The sequence below is a fragment of the Zootoca vivipara genome, chromosome 15, assembly GCF_963506605.1.
Source record: "Zootoca vivipara chromosome 15, rZooViv1.1, whole genome shotgun sequence".
NCBI classification, from domain to species: domain Eukaryota; kingdom Metazoa; phylum Chordata; class Lepidosauria; order Squamata; family Lacertidae; genus Zootoca; species Zootoca vivipara.
Window position 1 is genome coordinate 37,988,794 of NC_083290.1, and position 22,118 is coordinate 38,010,911.

The following is a 22,118-nucleotide window of genomic DNA, read 5'->3' on the forward strand; positions in this document are numbered from 1 at the left end:
CCTTTCCCAAGGATCCCTTAAACCTGGAGCTGGCACTGTTTGGTAGTGCAGGCAGTTTCCTAGCTTCCTGTTTTAAGAGCTAGATTTCAAAGACAATCTTAGACTTTAACAAAACCAGATCCAGGCTTGTGAAATTTCCTTGGAAGACCAGGCCATCAGTTATTGCCTTGTGATCTGTATCTGTTTGTACTTCTGCTAAGCCTACCTTCTTCCTGCTTCATTTTCCTGGAGATACCTCAATGCAGATACTGGGGAATCACCAGAATGATTCACTGTTCTCCCAAGAAAAGTAGATTCCTGAAAATCTCACGTCATTTGCTGAGAATATGGCAGAAGGGAACATTAGTTAAGACACAGAGAGATAGATGAGCATTCCCCCCCCCCCCGGCCCCCTGCAATGATATCTGGAGAAGGATGCCTTTTTGATGAAGTGTGTTTCAAGCAGTCTTGCCTTTTTTTATTTCCCTACCCAGGGCTCTGACAGGTGTTTCCTTCGGGGCATAGATGCTTCCTATAACATTTTGAGTGAAGGGAGATATCATCTGTGACAGCTTGTGTACATAGATCATGGTTTTATGGTGATGGAAAAGTGTGCACTGATTGATTTGCTGAGCTGGGCCGAGTTAAAAGAGCTTGCAACAAGATATCTTCCCTCTTGCCAAAACACAATTTAATCACCACCTGACCGATCCATCATCCAGGCAGGAGGGAGGAGGTTTCAAATGCTGGGGAGGTGCCATATGACTAATGGACAGAAATGTCTATTCTTGGCATGGGGAGGACTGAGATACACTGTTAACATATTCCCCCATATTATCCACTAGTATCTGATATTTCAGGAAGGGGTGTAGCTCAGTTGTAGAGTATCTGCTCTACATGCAGACTGTTCACCTAGCCTTGCATTTCCTAATCTGATTGGCAGCAGCCCTCAAGTTTCTCGAGCTGAAAATGGGTTGGGAAATTTGGAGTGGCCATCTGAGCATGCTGTCAGCTATGGGTACAATACAATCTACTACTGAGCTATGGGGAAAGGGCCATCGTTCAGTTGTAGGGCATGTAGAATTGCATGTAGAAATTCCCAGTTTCAATCCTCCGCATATCCAGGTAGGTCTAGGACAGGCATCCCCAAATTTCGGCCCTCCATATGTTTTGGACTACAATTCCCACCTTCCCCGACCACTGGTACCGTTAGCTAGGGATCGTGGGAGTTGTAGGCCAAAACATCTGGAGGGCCGCAGTTTGGGGGTGCCTGGTCTAGGATGTCCCTTGCCTGAAACCCTGGAGAGCTGCTCCCAGTCAGTGTAAACAATGGTCTGACTGAACATAAGGCAGTTTTGTATGTGTTTCCCTTTAAAGAAGCTTATTTAAAATGACAAAGAACATGACCCTCTACTGCGCTTTGCTTTTTGCTTTGTAAACTTGAACCCAGACACACATTCTAACACCAGCTATTCATTAATGGCTGGAATGGTATTTGGCAAAGAGCTGTCATTAATTTCTGGTGCCGTTAAAGGCTCAGCTTGTATAACTCTGAGCTGGTTTCCTGATGAAAGGGCATTTGTAAACCCTGGAAATCATTTAAGGCAACAAGGCCCTCTGTGTATTTGCATGCACTCTTCTAGAAATGAAACATGCAGCCTCAGCCCTATGCATATTTATTTGGAACTGAGCTTCACAATGATAAATGAAATGATTACCTGAAATGTTTACTTTCAGCTAAACATGGATAGGATTGCAACCATAACCCTATTCAGGCTTTCAAATTAAAACATTTCGACTGAAACTGGGGAGAGGGTGCACATGTGCTGAGCATCCTGGTTTAACCCCCCCCTCCAATATTTGTACTTTGAGTAGAAAGGTCTGAATGGGTCTTGTAAGTGCTTTCAGTCCTCCCTATGATCAGGAAACCAGGGTGCTTGACCACAAGGAAACTTGTAAGTGTGTTTGGCCAAATGTGTTTACACACTCCCATCAGACCTTCTGGGAAAGGTGCAGCGGACACGCTCGGGAATATTTGGGGCATGACTGGCATGCATGGGCCCACTTCTCCTTCCATGTTTAAGCCCTCACATGTTTGTTCTTTTGAATGCTTGAATTAGCGCTCTTAGGAACATAGGTCATGATATTTGTCCATCTAGCCCAGCACTTCCTTCTTGGACTGAAAGCAGCTCTCAAATTCTTTGGCAGAGGGGTTTCAAGGAACCTGCTACCAAAGGATGGACAAATCTGTCAATTACAGTTTCTCCCAGTTTCTTGTTTCTCCCATTGTAAATTCTGTTATCCACATCAGTTTGCAATCCATTTTTTTTAAAGAGGCCTCATGAAAATTCATCAACATTTCAGAGTGCATTTCCCGTAATGTGCAAATTTTGATATGCAATTTTGTCCAATACACACTTTTTGCACTCACTTTCCCCCATCATAATGCATTTTTGCATGCTATTTTCACAGATATATTCATTTTGATGCTCACTTTCCCATAATATATATACAGAGGTATCTCGGAAGTCGAACAGAATCTGTTCCGGAAGTCCGTTCGAATTCCAAAATGTTCGGAAACCAAAGTGCAGCTTCTGATTTCCACATATATGTACAGTGGAGCTTCCTGCAGCCAATTGGAAGCCGTGTCGGACATTTGGGTTCCCAAGAATATTTGCAAACCAGAACACTCACTTCCGGGTTTGTGGTGTTCAGGAGCCAAAATGTTTGACTCACAAGGTGTTGGGGATCCAAGGTATGACTGTATTTCAGTACACATTAATTGATTAGAAAATTCCATCATGAAATACGGAGAGCTGCAAATTTCTACAGATAAGATACATTTTGGTTCCCATATTTCATCAGAAAGTGCAAAGTAGATAGGTTTGCCTTGCAGTGTGAACTGAACTAAATGCCTCCTGTATCTCAACTGCTACCTGATCCTTTTAAACTTGAAACAGTCCGCTTTTGGAAACAAAGCTCATGCATTACCCCTGGGCCATTACTAAATATTACTGGAGTGGCATTATTTCTCCCAGTTCTGCCTCATATTTGCTTCAGCCATTCCACCCAAGTGGCGCTTGCCACATGTTCAATCCCTCTCCTGCATGACATTTGAAGCATAGGAAAATTTCCCTTGTTTTGCACAACACCCTGTTTGCCACTTCATTGACTAAGTAAAGAGAAGCCTTTTGTTTCACCCAAGCGGTTGGCATCCCATTGGTTTATTTCCGAAGGTTCTCAGATAGCAGAACTTGGGGGGGGGGGACTCAGACCCTGGAGAGCTGCTACTACTAAGATAGATGGACCAGTCTGTAGTTATGGTGGTTTGGCTTGGTCAAACACTGAGATACTAGAACGGGATCCCGATACCTATGTTCAGGGTATGAAGTAACACTTCAAGTCTGAATACCACTTCAGTCAGGATGTGGGTTGTGCTATGGTCTAAACCACTGAGCCTCTTGGGCTTGCTGATCTTTGGGTCATTGGTCCGAATTTGCATGATGGGGTGAGCTCCCATTGCTTTGTCCCAGCTTCTGCCAACTTAGCAGTTTGAAAGCACACCAGTGCAAGTAGATAAATAGGTACCACTGTGGTGGAAAAGCAAACAGTGTTTCTATGCTCTCTGGCACTCGTCACGGTGTCCCGTTGTGCCAGAAGTGGTTTAGTCATGCTGTCCACATGACCCAGAAAGCTGTCTGTGGACAAACACCGGCTCCCTCAGCCTGAAAGCGAGATGAGCGCCACCCCCCCATAGTCGCCTTTGACTGGACTTAATCTGTTCAGGGGTCCTTTACCCTTTTACCTTTTTTGCCGGTTCAGCCACTACATCTGTTTTCCGAGGAAGCAAGTAAGATGGAGGAAAATGCAAGATACAATCCAACATGTTCTTTCCCTAGAACAGCTCTGAGTTGTGATTATCCCATTAATCAATGAAGCTGTTTTTCTGGAGAAGTCCTTATGGATGAGGTAAATGTGATGTTAGCCAGATCACATTTCTTTCTTACAGCATCACCCTTAGTGGCATCAATATGATTTTCTGAACCCATTGCCTTGCACGCTGCTGCCTACTTGCAAAAGTAAACACCAGTATGCACATAATGTCTACATGCTTTGGGTCATTTCGAAACCTGCAGCTACTTTCTTGGATGAGTGGAAGGCTCAAAAATAAATCACGGACCACAGACAAGCAATGCCGTGTCTGTCAGACAGCATGTCAACACTTTAACCATAATTGTTGGAGGGATTCAACGGCATGCTCTTCTGATTGTTCTTTCAGTAGGCATTTCTAGATGAAATTATCCGGCTTTCCTCTCTCTGGATGCTGTTCTGGGGTTCTCCAGCAGATTTGGGGAAGGCATGCCCAGGGCAAAACAAGGAGAGAAAGGGGAAAGCCCCATTGTGCTAGTAGGATACTGTTGGGCCCTTCCTCCATTACCTTCTCCTCCCTCTCTTGCTCCCCTTTTGTCCATTTCCAGATACAGTGGTACCTCGGTTTACAAACACAATTGGTTCCAGAAGTCTGTACTTAACCTGAAGCGTTCATAAACTGAAGCGAACTTTCCCATTGAAAGTAATAGAAAGTGGATTAATCCATTCCAGACGGGTCTGCGGAGTACTCAACCTGAAGCGTACTTAACCCAAGGTATGAGTGTACAGTGGTGCCTCACTAGACGAATGCCCTGTAAGACGAATTTTTCACTTAATGAAGAGATTTTTCGAGCAGAGGTTGCCTCACTAGACGAATTCATTTTGTGAAAAATTCATCTAGCGAATCGCGGTTTCCCATAGGAATGCATTGAAATTCAATTAATGCGTTCCTATGGGCAAAAAATAAAATAAAATAAATTCAATGCATTCCTATGGGATTCGCTAGACGAATTTTTCGCAAAATGAATTGGCTCACAGAACGAATCAAATTCATCTTGCGAGGCACCACTGTAATTGGTTCCGGAAGTCCATACTTAACCTGAAGCGTACTTAACCTGTGGCGAACTTTCCCATTGAAAGTAATGGAAAGTGGATTAATCCATTCCAGACAGGTCTGCGGAGTACTTAAACTGAAAATACTCAAACCGAGGCGTACTTAAACCGAGGTATGACTGTAGCAAGCCCTTTGGGTGGAAAGAACAGAGCCTTCACATTCTTTGCATAGTGTCATGCGCATAGATGGTGCCATGTTGCTGGTGTTGCGCTATTGCTAATAATATTTCATCCCCTGTTATTTTGTCCCTTTTAGTGCACCCAAACCTTCAGAAATCTTGGAGGAGGACCCCGGAAAAACCACTCTAGACTCTTCAGGAATGTTCCATTGGTGTGAAGCTGTTCCTTTTGAGAAGGCCCTCTTGGTAGGTGCACTGTATGTATGTAGGGTGGGTGTTAGCTTATTAACTTGTTTCTAGCCAGCTTCCTGTGCCAGTAACACCTCATGGCATGGACAGATTTGGAAAGTGAAGCTGGAGGCAGCCTCATGTTGGGGAAAAGCTGTGCCTTCCAAATATGAGTTATTAATGCAGTTGCTAAGGTGCTATATCCAGCCCCAAGTGTGATGGGGTGGTTGCCTGGGGAAAGTACCCCCTCATTGTTGGACTTGTTGGACTCTGGCGGGCAGGCAGCAATAAGCTTCGGTAGCACCCTCAGCCATACTCTGAGTGCAAAGGAACAGGGGAAGCTACCTTATTACCACATCAGATCATTGGTCCACGTAGCTCAGTATTGTCTACACTGATTTGCAGTGGCTCTCCAGCATTTCAAAAAAAAAAAAAAGTGTTCTCTTCCAGCCCTATCTATAAATGCCAAGGATTAAACCTTTTGCATGCAAAGCAGGTGTTCTATCACTGAGCCATGCCCCTTCCCCAATATCTAGCTGGGGAGCTAGATCGAGCCAACATTTAGATTTCCAACAATACTCTTAAATGACTTTACATCTTGGGTATTGTTGGAAATTAAAATGGCACTTACACCTAGCTGTCAGGTACCATTCAGCACACTGAGCTGGATCTATTTATTTATTTATTTATTTATTTATTTATTTATTTAACTATCAGGATTTATATTCCGCTTAATCACCAAAAACATCTAAGAGGTTTACATAAAACAATATAAAATATTTATTAAAGTATATCGAGGAAATCAAACCTTCAATAAGGTGACCTAAAATTTAGCGAAACGTACCGGTAAGTAAGATCAGTTTTTTTAAAAAAAATTAAAGAAAGCACAACAAAAATAAGATCCCATGTTAAAATTACATGCCTGGTTTAGCAGGTACCAAAAACAGCATAGCAAAGCCGCCTGCCTATCCATTTATTCTCCATGATTTTAGAAACAATAGAATTTTTTTAACCAACTGACAGTCAGAATCAAGCAGCATGACAATAGTTATCATTTAAAAAACTGAGTGGTACCTTGGTTTGCAACTGCTTTGGATTACAACCGTTTTGGATTACAACCATGTCAAACCCGGAAGTGTGTGTCCCTTTTTTGGGATTACAACCCATTTTGGGGGGGATTACAACCTATTTTTTTGGGGGGGAGGCCCCATTGGCGAAAGAGCACCTTGGGTTACAACCTGTTTTGGTTTACAACCGGACCTCCAGAACGGATTATGGTTGTAAATCAAGTTACCACTGTACTAAATTGCACACCTTCCCAAGCATGTTGCAATGTCTGCAAAGATACCATCAGTTCTTAACACATATTCATGGGAGGACGAAGGCCCACTGGAGATGGGAGGTATATGAAGATTTGTTTTATGTGCTGCTTTGGTAATACTTCAGTCTTCTCCAGATTAATGAAATACAACACAAAAGGTAATATTGAGTACAACCAGTTTTCTCAAGGCACAAATGCCTATTGTTAACCCAGAGTACATCCAATAAAGAGAGGGGGAAATCAGGAAGGAAGTGGAAGCACCATGCACAGTATTCTGTACAAAATTTGAAATTTAAAGAAGAACATTTGAGAATTCCTAAATCATTGGTTCCATTTCAGAAACAAAACTAGTCAATTTGGAAATGAACTAAAGTGATTTTTTTTATATAAAAAAAGAAGCATCCTTAGCCCCTCTTCTGTCTCTCTCCTCTCTCCCTACGTCTCCCCAACCTCACAATGCCTATGACAACAATGTATCACACCGAATGTAGCTGACATGCAGAAAGGGCTCTATGAATTGAAAACAGAGACGTTATATGTACCTTTGTTATTCATGAAAATCTTTTAATAAAAAATAAATTAAAAAAGAAGAGGCATCCTTAGTTCAGGTCAGCATATGTCTGTTCAAATAATTTCTACCACACTTACAATGTATGCTTCTCCTCCCCTCTCCGTACGCCAACTACCTTTCCCTTCACCATCCCATATCCTAGTCTGGCTGGGTTGTTGTTCAATAGTTCCTATTAAAAGGTCTATAGAATGGATCATTTCCATTGTTTAGCACCACTTGACAGACTAATAATTGGATTTAAGGCACGTTCCACTAAATACAGCTTGAGGTTTCATTATTCAATTTAGACTAATCCAATTAGTTAAGATGATCATTTAATTTGGCTATGATTCTAATCACTCATCAGCAAAGTTCCCATGACATGAGTCTTTTATTGCCCTCTGAAGAAAAAAAAACCCATTGTGGAGAGAGTATTTTATGAATGTAATAGTTTGGCAGCTCTTGATTGGAAATGTGAACATTTACTTGGGGTTTGTACAGTCTCTGTGATTTGGCTTGCATCTGTGCATTTTTATTTTTTATTAACCAATCTGTTTCTGAGTCACCCTGTGCTCTTGCCACTGAGATCTGTATTTTGGGTTCTGAGCTGCTCCATATGAAATGAATGTTCCCCCACTCACTATGACAGAGAATATAAAAACAGCTATAATGTTTTACCCTTCTGGCCAAAGTGGATGAAATTTACAGGCATAGGAACCCCTCCAGAGTGAATCAAGCCAGCCAAATTGCAGACTAACAGGCTGTGTGTGTGTGTGTGTGTGTGTGTGTGTGTGTGTGTGCAAAAGCGATTCCCTTTCTACCATAAAATAACCAAGAGATAGCCAAGTGGTGTGTAGCCTTGCGTGTACAGTATATTTTTTTAAAAAAATAAAAACTTTGCTACTTCACACTGACCTTTCCCTTCTGGTGTTGCTTGTGGCCTTCAATATAGGCCTTGCAGACCTCCAAGAGGTGGCAGTGGAGTTTGGAAGAGTTCTAGTTCCTTTTTGTTAAAGCAGAGCATTTACCTTTTTAAAAGAACCCCTGTGTTTTTTTTTCTAAGAAAGGAAAGACTCTCCCCAGCTAGATTTCCACAGATCTGATGCACATCCCTAGCATATACTATGTACCAATCATGGAAAGATTCAATCAATTGATAAAGAGAAAACATCCCAAAATGAGCAGTGTTGTATGATGTAGTATGACATTGAAATCGAGAAGTACAGCAGATCTCAAAGCAGGAACACCCATTTTTGTTGGTTAGCCTATGCATTGCTTCAATATGCTAGCAGGCTTCAGGGTACCTTGTGCTTTTCAAAGGGCATTGCCCATGGGATGCTGGTGGTGTTCAGTTAGGTGTAGAACTCATTGATCTTAGTGTCAGTGAAGTCCTTAATCTCCAGAATACATTCATGGCCATGGCTGAATGCTCATTCACCTAAGAGTTTTGTCCAATGGCAGCTGCCAAACACAAGGCATCCTGTGCTGATTTATCCAGTTGCACAGATTCCACAGGTTGAATGAGACCTATGCATCCCACCCACCCCAAAAAGCCTTGTTACCATAAGAGGTGACTGCTTGGCTTACTTAGTAGTTTGTTGTTCTTCATGGATTGAGTGCCCCATAGGAATGACACTTCATCATGACATAGCATCCTTCCTATTGGAGCATTCTGCCCCAGGAATACTGCTGAGCTGCGTGACATAGCATCATTCTCATTGGCATGCTTAGTGGGCTGTTGAGAAATGCTGCTGGACATTTCTCACTGAAAAGTTCCTAGAATAAAAATAATAAATATTTATTTATACCCCGCCCTTCCCAGTTTAAAAACCGGGCTCAGGGCAGCTAACAGCAAATATAAAACATTGATTAAAATGCAAATTAAAAACAGCATAAAACAGCATAAAATACAACATAAAATGCAGTGTCAATATCAATAAAATTCAAAAATTCAGGGGTCATTTTGGGGGGAAACAAACAAACAAACCCCAGTCAGTAGACATCAAATGATCACCAGGGCTAACTGGCCAAGTTGGTCCTACTAGGGCCAGCTAGCAAGGAGACCAGGGAAGAATTTAAATGTAGGGTCCCAGAAAGGGTTTCTTCATAGAAGAGGAAAGGGAAAGGGGGATAGAGGATCAGGCTAATTCAAATTGAAGGCCAGGCGGAATAGCTCTGTCTTACAGGCCCTGCGGAAGGAGAACAAGTCCTGCAGGGCCCTAGTCTCGAGGGACAGAGCATTCCACCAGGTCGGAGCCATCACTGAAAAAGGGGAGGAATTGTGAAAGTGTGTGTGTGTGCTAGACCAGTGCTAGGCTCGACATATATTTCTGCACCAGACACAAAGAGTCCACCCCCATTTTTGAAATTATTCTTGGTTTGGGACCTAGAAGTCCAACACAAACCCAAGATCCACCACAATGAGTGGAACTGTCCCAGTTGAGCCAGTGTACCTCTCATCCCAGTTTAGCCAGGGCTCAGCTGGCAGAACATATGCTTGTGTAAGTCCCCAAAAAGTGGCATGGAAGGGGTGTGATGGGACAAGAAGAGACTGACACCTGCCTGTATCTGAAAGACTGCCTAACCAAGCTTTCAGATCATCAAATGATTTCTTTCTTCTAGGATATCCAGCCACTAAGAGATACAGAAAATGGTTACAGCAAACAAGACATACAAACAAAACATAAAATTTTCACATTATTTCACATTTTTTTCATTCCATTTTATGGGGACTTCCCTCAGTCCCTCCCTCTGAGCTTCATTGTGCAGTATCACATTTAGCAGATTCATCTTCTAAAATTTTGAACTACAGGGAAAATAAATTCAGTATCAATCCTTTCTATCCATAAGTTAAATCTTATACTTTTCTGAAAGCCTATCTATACTTCCTTACAGGTAAATTATATATTGCAATACTTCTACAAATAGTCTCTAAATTTCTTCCAATCTTCTTCCCCCTTCTCCTCTTCCTGGTTGCGGATCCTTCCAGTCATCTCAGCGAGTTCCATATAGTCCAGCATCTTCATCTGCCAATCCTTTATTGTAGGCATCTCTTGTGATTTCCAAAATTTGGCAATTAACAATCTAGCTGCTGTTGTGGCATACAAAAAAAAATGCAAAATCTTTCTTTGGGATCTCATCTCCTACAGTTCCAAGCAAAAAGGCTTTTTTAAAAAAGCAGAAAGGGCTTTTCCAGCAATGGCTCCTGTGAGGGATTCCCTGTTTCCCACCCCTCACTGCTTTAACAACAGAGGCTCTCCCTGTGCTTCTCTACAAAGAGTATCAACAGAAAAACCTCCAGTGTCCAAATTGGACTTGTCTCCAGAGTACCTCAGCGCTCTGCGTTCGAAACCTATTGCCACCAGTGGGGTCTCCCTCCCTGGGATCCCTACTTCTACAATGTACCTCTCCCTTAGGCAACTATGTGGCTCCTTTGGCTTCGCCAACCAGCCCTTTGTATGACAGGAGAAAAAGCAAACAGTTTCCTCTTCCACAGGAAAGCTTTGTTCTCGCCTCTTTGTCACACCTCTGAAGGTACTGAGACACTGCCGAGTCAGTGAACGTTTAAGCACATTTAACTTTATTATTTAACTTATAAACATGAATTTCTCCGGTTCTTAAAAGCACATATCTTCTTTTCATATAACACAGATTTGTTAATACAGCTCCTGCATCCCTCTCTAACACTCTACTCCCAACTGCCAACTCCCAACTGCCATTCAATGGTTGTTGCCCAATGCCATCTAGCTCCGCCTCCCAGGGAACACCTGCCTATAATGGGAGTGATAGATTAACCCATGATGAACCGGAATCATCATCAGGCACTATTCCGCCACAGCTCCTCAGTTGTGAAATGTCCTTCCCAGAGAGGTTTCACTGTTGCCTATTTTAATGGCTTTTCAGTACCAGGGAAAGACACACACACTGCCCACAGGACTTTAAAAATGTTAACATTTATTTTTTTTAAAGGCAACATATGGCTATTTAGCTCTGTGATACTTTAATTATTTCAGCTTTCTGTCCAAATTGGTACTGCAATGTTTTAATTTATTGATCTCTGCTTTAAAGTGATTTATTTTGATTTCAAAATTGTTTTATTTGCTGCTTCTTAACTTGTTTTTATCATAACACTGGTTTTGAATAGGTTTTTGTTTCTTCATTGTTGATTTTTCAAATGCACATTGCCCGGATAGTTGCTTGTGGGTGGCTGATCAGTTGAATGAATTTGATTTCCTATGAATCACTGTTATTTTAAAGAAGAGAAGTGCCAACATTTTGGGTAATTTAAACTGAAATCCACTTTCCAAACCACAGAAGTTGAAATCCTAGAATATCACACTTGAAATTCTGATCTTGGGGGGGGAGGTTCCCCTTCATAAGTAAAAAAAGACATTTTGAGATTTAGTGTGATACATTCTGAATTTCAAATTTGGACAGGGTATTCCCCCCTTCTCAGTTTGTTTCACCTTTTGCCTGCCCTTCCCAAGAAAACTGGTAGGACTAGGTGGAAGGAGAAGGAACCAAAGACTCCTGATACTCACTCCCTTTGCTCCTCTCCCTCTCGATAATGGTATGAACTGAGTCCAAGGGGAGAAGGTAAATGAATGGGCAGTCCCAATGAATGGGTAGTTGTGGCTGTGACAGCAATGAGCAAGCATCATATTGAAGGGCCCACCAAAATCTGAAAGCAACACATATGGCAGTATGTCAAGGATCCATTTCCCAACATGAGAATCGCCCCCTTTCCCTCTAACTATTTTTTCTAAAATAATGTTTCATTTCTTCTGTTTTGTCCTGTTTAGAAGCGACGCAAAGGGCCATTCAGTGTTCTGCGTGACCACATTGTGGTCTGTGTTTTCGGAGATGCAACGTCTTCGCTGATTGGACTGCGGAACTTTGTGATGCCTCTACGAGCCAGTAACTTCACATTCAGTGAGCTGAAGGATATTGTCTTTCTTGGATCACTTGACTATCTCCACAGAGAATGGGAATTCATCCACAATTTCCCCAAACTATTCTTACTGAGGGTATACATATTCTTTACATATCGTACCCCTCCCCAATATTCTCATCTTAAAAATGCATTTATGTTAAAATCATGGAACTGAAAACTTCCTCAGAGCAACTACCGTATAATGATACTGGATCATCAAAATACAAACATCCCTAATATTATTAATCATATAATATCTTCTCTTTGTGGACATTTGCGATTGAGTTGAACAAAAGTGATCAAAAGAAGCTAACATGTTCACATGGCATAATTTAAGGAGGCTATGCCTTTGGAAGTAAAAGACTTGTCAAAAATGAAGAAACAAACAAATAAGCAATACATAAACAGAGTGCTTTCCCATCATGGTCAGCATGAATAGATGAAAGAAACCTTCTCTATTTATTGCCTTAATGTTTCCAAACATCTACTTTATGGTAAAGGTGGGTAATAAGCCTTTTCAACCCAAGAGTCAGAATGAAAACTGGCCTACCGTTTGTGAGCTGTTTTTGACAAGTGGGTGTGTCTGGTCACCTCCCAATCATTTTATGTCATTATGCTATCACATGACAGTGTAAAAAGGGCTCACTGTCGGCACTGATTTGCCCTGATAGTGAGCCCAGCTTTGTTAGTTTGCAGGCACAGTTTGGATTCAGAGCGTTCCTGCGAATGGATACTGTATATTTCCTCTGCAGATCATCAGAGCTGTCTGCAAAAAGGAAACACTCCTTTTCAGGAGTGGGTTGAATCTAGCCTGCACCTGCAAATGTATGACTTCAGAGGAGCTTGCTCAGCATCAGCGAGCCAATCGGTGCTTTCAGTAAGCTCCACTTGCCAAGAAATTATTTTTCTCTCGCAGGCTCAACTCTACCTGCTCCACACCTGATATCACATCAGTGTGAGATAAGTGAGTGTGGAACACCCGTCAGGCCTAATTTGACCCCCCACTCCTGCTTTATGGGCTCTTCCATTTAGGCAGCTACTTTTCTTTGCATGTGATGGACAATTTCAGCCAATCTAATGCATGGTCACTTTCCCATTTAATTGACAGCACTTGTTGGTGTAATTTGAAGGAAGATCTTACATAGGAAAGATGCAGCCAGCAGCTGCAACCTGAACATGTTTCCTATCCAAGATCCCCTTTGGATGAGATGAACAAAAGTCAGTATTACAAAACTGATCACACACTGGCCTGGCTATGCTTGTTTATCACGTCTGAAGCCAGTCAGAGAAGATATGCCTCAGAAGAAAGAAAACCTTGGAACGTGTTATTCCCAACCACCTTGTATAACAGCTGCTGGGTTCTCCTTTGGAATTTGGGTTTTCATTCTGAATCCAGTGCATTTGGCTCCAAGAGAAACATCACGTGACTTGAGCATATCAGTGGAGCACACCTCATGAAATCCTTTTTACTTTTAATGTCCTGTTTCTGTGCAGAAGCTCTCTACTTTTTGCTTTCCTGTTCAGGTTCTGATGGCCTCCTGCTAGAGCCTCCTTAATTTGAAATCTGCCCCTTGTTCTGCAGCATCATCTTTTTTTTTCATATATTGAACAGAAAATAAGGGATGTATTTTAGTCAGTGTCCCTGAACTGGGACTGACCTGCCTTTATGGGATTCAAGTTTCTCTCGAACAAACATCAAAGCTTCTGAATACATGTTCACCCGACACCTTCGTTATACACCTTTAGGTGCCAGGCAAAACATTCCTTTTTAACCAGGCCTTTGGTTGATCCAATTTATATTCTATGATGTGTTTAAAAGGGGGGGGTGTATTGGGTTTTTTTTTTTTTTACTTTTATTAGGTATTTTGTGGTTTTATATCTTGATTTTATTATGTGAACTGCCCTGAGATCCTCTGGTATAGGGTGGTATATAAATTCAAATGATGATGATGATGATGATGATGATATTTCAGCTGAAGCGTGGATTTTTCAGTCTTGCCAGTCCTTTGACCCTCATGACTTCCACACCTTTTTTCCCTTTACCAGGGCAGTGCACTTTCCTGTGCTGATCTGAAAGCAGCCAACATCCAGTATTGTAGCATGTGTGCCGTTCTCTCGGCCCATGCGAGAGGTCCTGGTGATCAAACCCTGGTGGATACAAAATCTATCCTGGCTACTCTGAACATCCGTTCCTTACATTTTAAAGCAAATTCATCATTAGGTAAGAAGGGGGAAGACGATACATGGACTTCTTCCCCAAATCAGCTACAGAGGGTTAGGGGACCCCCTAGAATATATTCAGGGCCAGATTTAAGTTTGATGAGGCCCTAAGCTACTGAAGGTAATGGGGCCCTTTATATGTCCAGCTGTCCTTTGTCAATAACAAATTGTCGCTGTTTTTTGTGTGTGTGTGTGTTGAATATATGCTAGATGGTAATTTATGGACCTAATAGGTATCTAAAGCCATTTGCACATGCAGAATGTAGGCACCCTATATATAGAAATGAGCAAACCAGTGATATTTTAGGGAGCAGGATAGCAGGCGGGGCCCATTACTTACATCATAGGAGCCTACACAACACAAAACACTGTTGCTGTATGTAGGTTTTGTTTTATTTATTTTTTATCTTATATTTTGGAAATGTACATCTAGATTTTTTTTCCTTTAATTTTTTTGGGGGGCCTCCAAGAGAGTGGGGCCCTAAGCTATAGCTTGTTTAGCTTATACATAAATCCAGCACTGAATATATTTAGGGTGTGCACAGGGCCGGTGCGTCCATTTAGGTGGACTAGGCCATTGCCTAGGGTGCGAAAATGGAGGGGGTGCTGCCGAGCCTCCCCCGCAATACCCCCGCGCCGCTGCCGGCCACCCACCCGCTCCCCGAGGAGCTCACAGCGTCCCCTCCACGGGCGGGAGGAGCGCGAGCCAAAAGGAGAGCTCAGCACCCTCCTGCCTATGGAGGGGACGCCGAGAGCTCCCCAGCGGCGGCGGCCGCAGCGAGCGAGTGGCGGCGGTAGTGGCGGCAAGCGCCCGCAGCCGAAGCCTTCAGCTATGGGCGCTGCCGCCGCCCGCCCACTCACCAAGGAGCCCCCAGTGTCCCTTCCACAGGCGGGAGGAGCGCGAGCCAAAAGGAGAGCTCAGCGCCCTCCCGCCCACGGAGGGAACACTGTGAGCTCCCCAGCGGCTGCAGCGAGCAAGCGGTGGCAGCGCCCGCAGCTGAAGCCTTCAGCTATGGGTGCTGCTGCCGCCGCCGCCGCTGAGGAGCTCAAAGCGTCGCCTTCACAGGCGGGAGGGCACCGAGCTCCCCCCTTGGCCCGCGGCAAAGAAGTGAACACTCTATTGCGCAAGCAGAAATCAACTCCACTTGTGGAGGGGTATTGTCTAATAGGGAGCCAAATAACTTGGAAGTAGTAGTTATTTTCCTAGGTAAAGGAAGAAGCTTGTTTCTGGAGGCACCATCACATGACCATGTGGATAATTTACCACAGTTTTGAAGTCACTTTGTACTGTAAGTCAGGCGATAAGACTGGCAGTGTGTGCGGGCACTTTTATAAGAAAGGTTTAACTGTGCAATGACAGAGAAAAATTGTCACGAGGTGACATTTTCCTGTCAAAAAAATATTCCATAAAGTCTCCCACAGAGAAGGTTAACTGTGATAGATGATGGGGAATAAATGCAGCAGACTCAATTCTTGAGCGTCAAATCCAGCAACGTTCCAGGAGCTGGAAATTAGATCAGTGGTGCACTCCTATTCAGGGCTACTCTGAAGTAAATCCTATTTAGTTAAATGGGGCTTATTCCAATAAAAATGGGTATGGTGTTGCAGCCTTCAGTGCATATTTTTCCATTCAACAGAGTAAATATGCAAAGGATTGCACTGTTAATGTGCTTTTTAGTAAGGCTGAGAAGTTTCTCATCTGTTTTTTAAAAAAATAAAATAAAAAATAAAGACAATTAAAAACTTGCCTTTTAAACACAATTCTTCTCAGCTGCTGACAGACCAGTTTCTGAGTTGTTTTGACATACTGCCACCCTGCTGTTCCCATTCAGTTGTTATTTTAAACTTCGCAACAGTAGATAAAGTCTCTTTGTTTCACATCAAAAACTTTGCCAAAAATGCATTTTTTTGTCATGAATGTGATGTAGACTCATAATGTAACTCCCTTGAATAAGTTGGGTGGGTGGGTGTGGAATCAGGAAATGATGGGTCTGCTTTTTTTTTATTAAAAAAAAGATGGTAATAACTAAGCAGGAATGGGGATTTTAAGGGGTTCAGACTGCGTTGCATTGAAGAGGAAGCTCAGATGTTCAAGAAACATCTTCACACCTACGATCTGGATGTCTCTGGGACCCAAAATAACCAGTGGTGGTGCTAGAGTTACACCCTCAAATGAGGACGTGCCTTTACCAATTCTACATTTCTACAGAAGATGTGATTTTAAAAAATGTCAAAGACCTTTTCCCACCTGCTAGGCTCCAGTACTGGCTGGGAGGAAAATGGAACAGAAAGGGTGTGCAGAGAATAAGGGGGTTGTTAGAGAATAGGTCCAAATCAAAAGTCCATCCACCTATCCCAGCATTATGTCTCCAGGCCTGGCCAAAGGCATTTTGTTGCCTTAAGATGAAGGACAAAATGCTATTTCCCTCCCTTTCACAATGCAGAGACCAACTAGACTGGAAGTCGACTCTTCTGCATTGGAGTAGGGTCAGTAGGCTAGCTTATGAGGTGCAGGGCAGGCTGTGTGGCACACCATAGCTGCCAAGTCTCCTGTATTCCCCGGGAAACCCCCGTTTTTCCAGCTGTTCCTAGCTGAAAAAACGAATTTTTTTGTTTTTCCCCGGTTTATTCTGGCGCGGCGGCCATTTTGGAACTGGGCGGAGCATGCTCAGAAGCGACTTTTGATGCTGCTCTGCCCAGTTTCAAAATGGCTGCAGTGCGACTTCTGGCATGGCGGCCATTTTGGAACTGGGCAAAGCAGCATCAAAAGTCACTTCTGAGCATGCTCTGCCCAGTTCCAAAATGGTGGCAGTGCTACTTCCGGTCTGCTACTTCCGCCCGGTCCCTTATTTCTCCGACAGCAACTTGGCAGGTATGGTGGCACACACAGTTTTTGTTAGGGTTGTTGCAAGCGGAATCCCTGATCCGGACCTTGTGCAGAGTAGAAATGAATGAGCTCTCCACCGCAAGAAAAAGTTTTACTGCCAATTGTTATAAAGTAGTTACATAATAAATGTTGCAAATCCCATGGCGGGGATTCAAACTGCCAACCTTCTGATTGGCAAGCCCTAGGCTCTGTGGTTTAGACCACAGCGTCACCTGCGTCCCATAATAAGCAGTACAGTCATACCTCATGTTGCGTCCACTGCGGGTTGTGTTTTTTTCGTGTTACGAATGTGGCAGACCCGGAAGTGTTTACTTCCAGGTTTCGCAGTGCGCACATGCTCAGAAGCGTTCTGTGTGCTTCGCGCATGCGCAAAAGTGCTCCATCATGCTTTTGCACTTGCGTGAAATCGCTGCTTGGTTTGCGGACTTTTCGGGGTGCGAACGGCACCCCAGAACGGATTGGGTCTGCAACCTGAGGTATCACTGTATATAAATGCTTTTAACTAAATAAGTAAACTACAGCAATCAGAACCAAATACCAAGAGTCCAGAAATGTCAGAGTAGACAGAAAGCTCATTGCTGCTCGCTTGATCTCCTTGGAGTTAACCTGGTCCTGAAGTAGTTAGGCCTCAGCTAGTATTATTAATATTGCTTGCTTACAGGATACAATGAACATGCAGTGGAAATAACTTTGTAGCTTAAAAAGATATATTGAGAGAATCACAGGTAGAGCACATACTGCACCTAAAGCCAATAAATTGTTTAGTGATAAGCTGAGCTTCACACAGTTTGTTGTTTAGTAGTAACTTTAAAAGACAAAAATAGGAATAAATATATTTTGAAAGTTCAAACAGGGTAATAGAATCAGGGAGGTGTGGTCTAAACCACTGAGCCTCTTGGGCTTGCCGGTCAGAAGGTCGGCAGTTCAAATCCCCGCAACGAGGTGAGCTCCTGTTGCTCTGTCCCAGCTCCTGCTAACCTAGCAGTTCAAAAGCACACCAGTAGATAAATAGGTACCAATGCGGCAGGAAGGTAAACGGCATTTCCATGCGCTCTGGTTTCTGTCATGGTGTTCTGTTGTGCTTTAGTCATGCTGGCCCCATGACCCAGAAAGCTGTCTGTGAATAAACATCGGCTCCCTCGGCCTGAAAGCGAGATCAGCGCCACAACCCCAAGGTCACCTTTGACTGGACTTAACCGTCCAGGGGTCCTTTACCTATAAAAATGAAGCTTATATTCATCTTCTTGTCATAGCTTGTAACGCAAATAACTCAGTTGTTAAGAAATGCATGTCAAAGATATTTTTCAACTTAGGTATGATTAGCAAAGCTCGTGGTTTTGGTGTTACCGATCTACAACTCCAATAGCCAGGGTTGATGGGAGTTGTAGTTCAGCAATATCTGAAGAGTCACAACTCCCCCCCCCACCTGCCTTAGTCCCTCACATCATTGAGGCTTCTTCTCTTCCACATTGGGAAAGCTCAGAGGGGTTATATGAATAGGATGTCTAATGAAAGACTAGCACCACTTCCTTAAGAATTCTTAGTAAGCTTTCAAAATGTGCTTGTACTTTTTTCAACTGCTATGCTGAATTTTTTTGTTAAATGTTCTGTGCTTTCATACCATCTTTTCTTGTTGTGTAAACATTGTTTGATGTTTTGAAGCTCTTTATAAAGTCTTTTAGAACTCACAATGAGCTCAGGCAGACACACTTCCTTCCTGGGAGATCTTATATGGCTCAGTTAGCTGATAACCTTCTGTTATCTAAATAAAGGGGTATGGAACTCTCCTAATAGGGGTGGAAACATGACATTGTTTCCCATAGGGGAAAAAAATAGATTTCTCAGCATTGCTGTAATTAGTATCCTGTCATGTTCCATCACAAACAGGTTGGCAAACCTAGGTACTGAACTAAATAATCTGTGGCATAATCTAAACATACAACAATAATTAAGCCTGACAGCTTAATATGCTACCACAATCCAAACATACAGTAGAAATGTGCAATTAAGTAATCTTTTGTAATAGCAGCCTGCCAAGATGAGAGATTTCAGGTACAGGGCTGTGTACTCCTGGGGAGCAAAAATAAGGAAACTGTAGCCAGGGCATGGCTACCTTCATATTAAAATTAAACACTCTCTCATCTGAACAGGTACACTGCTGAAATTCTCATTTGATTTTCTCCACCAGTTTTTGGAGTTGTATGGAGCTTCCTTATTACAGGAGCTTCCTTGTAACATTGAGCTGCCTAATATCTGGTCAGAAGATTTGTGTATGTAGCCAAAGATTGTCTCATCAACCTGGCAGAAGCTCTCCAGGGTCTCAGACAGAGAAGGGTCTTTTCCCTCCCATGAGACTAAGCTGGGGATGCCAAGGATCAATCCTGATGCCTTTTGCATTTAAGGCATGTTTTCCACCATGGATAGTCACTGTTCTACGGTTTCAGTTACCTGGCCTTGTTTCTGAAACGTGAAACATCACCATTCTGTCTTCATTGTTGTCTCCTCCTCCTCCTCCTCCTCCTCCTCCTCCTCCTCCTCCTCCTCCTCCTCCTCCTCCTCCTCCTCCTCCTCCTCCTCCTCCTCCTCTGGCTTTTGTGCAAAACTCCCAAGTTTGGGGTAAAAGGGGCCAAGGCCAGAAGTCAGATCCAGCTCCACCAATGCCCTCCAATAACCTCAATAGGGCATTAGAGGACCCTCCTCCTCCTCCCCCTTTAAAACATTTATTTTTTAGAAATATTTTTTAGAAATATTTTTTAGAAATACCTTTCATAAAAGCATGAGCAATGGAGTGTCACACACAGAGACACACACAGTCAAATGTCCTCCCCCACTATAACCACTTTATCCATGTCATTGAAATCTTAATACACAGTTTTCCTTATCATCAGAGCCACATTCAGTCAAAAGAATGCCTTGCGATTTTCTCTCTCCCTCCATTAAATCTTATGCTGTGTGAGAAGAATGGACCATTAATCTAGACATCAGAGAGGTGTCCATCAAACAGTGGAGATGGAGATGGTAGCAGCCAAAAAGATAGACTCTAGGTGAGAGAGTGGGCAAGAGCTTTAGATTCTCTTCCCCGATTGCAGGTGGCTTTGCCCCATCTTGGCCTCTACTACATTGTCTTCCTCATGTAATAACTTCTTTCTCTATCCTTCTTTCACTTGCTGCATTTTGCCCCTTCTTTCAGGCCTTTTCTATCTGCCCCCTCCCACGAGAGGAACCATGCTTCACATACAGAATGTCCCAAGTTCAATTTCTGGCACAGCAGGTTAAAATAACCCGGTGGCAGAGAAAGAGCGAGACCCTGGATTGCTGCTACCAATACTGGTCTAGAGTGACTGTTTCCAGTTTTGGTTAGCCATTCCCTGGTTAAAGATAGCTTGGATATAGTAACCCATGCTCTGGTCACCTTCATGTTATATGAATGTAATGCACTCTATTATCACATTTTACATTCCCTTAGTTCCCTGGCAGAATTTGGCTTCTGCCAGGTCTTGCAAATCCACCTACAGGACGTTGTGAGGGTCCTGCCAAGCTCTCATACTGTACTTTCATAGGCAGCAGAACCTGGCTTCAACCTAACATTGGGGTCTGCCCTTGAAGATGGTTTGGAGGCTGCGGCTGGAGTACAGGGCAGTGGCTATTTTGAGTGAAATTTCAAAAAAGATATCGAACAACTCAGTTGCAAAACCCTTCCTTTAGCAATATGTCAAATTACTTATACTGCCCCCCATAATTTTCCAGTGATATATTCAGTCATTCAGCCTCTTTGTATTAGCAGTGATGTTTCGTCCCATCATTGCACCAGAGTGTGACTTTGGTCTGTTACCTAGATATTCTCAAATAACTGAAATGAAGTCAATAAAATACCTACAGTAAAATACCTACAGATAAGGTATATGATACTTAGTTGATAATGCAGACATACCTCGGGTTGCGTAAGCTGCGGGTTGCGTACTTTCGGGTTGCGTACTCTGCAGTACCTAGGTTTTACTTCCAGGTTCCGCCATGCACACATGCGCAGAAGCGTTCTGTGTGCTTCGTGCATGCGCAGAAGCGCTCTATCGGCGCTTCGCACATGTGCTAAAGCGCCACATGGGTTGAGTACTTTTCGGGGTGCAAACGGTGTACCACTGTATTCAACAGTGTGCATCTAAGACATTGAAGATTTCATTGTCTTAGGTAGGCGCCTCTTATAGCACTTTGAAAACATTTTCATCTTCCTGGTCTGTTTTTTTATTAACAACTTGCTGAGTGACTACTATAGGGCTCATTGACTTTGAAATTGGATTAACTGCTGCACAAAGGTGTACCCCCCTTGAATCCTGTAGGATTGTATTCGTCTATGTGCACTCCAAAATCTATTTTATAATTCCTTTATCTCGTGACAAAAATATCCCACCAACAAGTTTAATACCACCCAAATTCCTGCTTATACAGCCAATTCCATTTTTAATCCAATTTATTACCACCTTGGTAGTGTGACCTTGTTTTCTTCATTAGCATATGGGAGGGAGAAGAAAATGCAGCAAATGCTTTCCTGGGTTTAAATCAAGAAATGGTGGGGGTTAATTCTTGCTTTGCTTTACTTTATCTGCAAGCAAATAAACAGTACTGTGTATTCTTTATGTCACAATCTGCAATCAGATTGTACCAATCCTTTAAATTGAAACTGTTCTTATATCATAAATTGGGTCTTTTTTCAGGTGTGTGTGTGTGTGTGTGTGTGCATGCGTAATTTGCAATGACCACCAATACCCCTAGTTCCCACAGGTTATTCTAATGCCTTTGCAGTCACTGACCAGAAACATGGGAAATGGGAGCCAGCAAGTTTATGTCTAAAGTCTTGTGTCCACTCTGCATATAAATAAACATTATACCAAAAAAACATGGGA

At 42.8% G+C, this 22,118-nt stretch overlaps 1 protein-coding gene across 1 annotated transcript in view; it reads left to right on the top strand.

Annotated features, from left to right (window-relative positions):
• The window catches only part of KCNU1 (potassium calcium-activated channel subfamily U member 1), an 86,845-nt gene that overhangs the window by 52,089 nt on the left and 12,638 nt on the right, over positions 1-22,118 (top strand). Inside the window, exons 20-24 of the mRNA XM_060268599.1 lie at positions 4,458-4,465; positions 5,219-5,327; positions 11,983-12,207; positions 14,160-14,334; positions 17,993-18,006. Of these exons, the coding sequence (XP_060124582.1) occupies positions 4,458-4,465; positions 5,219-5,327; positions 11,983-12,207; positions 14,160-14,334; positions 17,993-18,006 (531 nt within the window). The remainder of the gene's footprint in view (positions 1-4,457; positions 4,466-5,218; positions 5,328-11,982; positions 12,208-14,159; positions 14,335-17,992; positions 18,007-22,118) is intronic.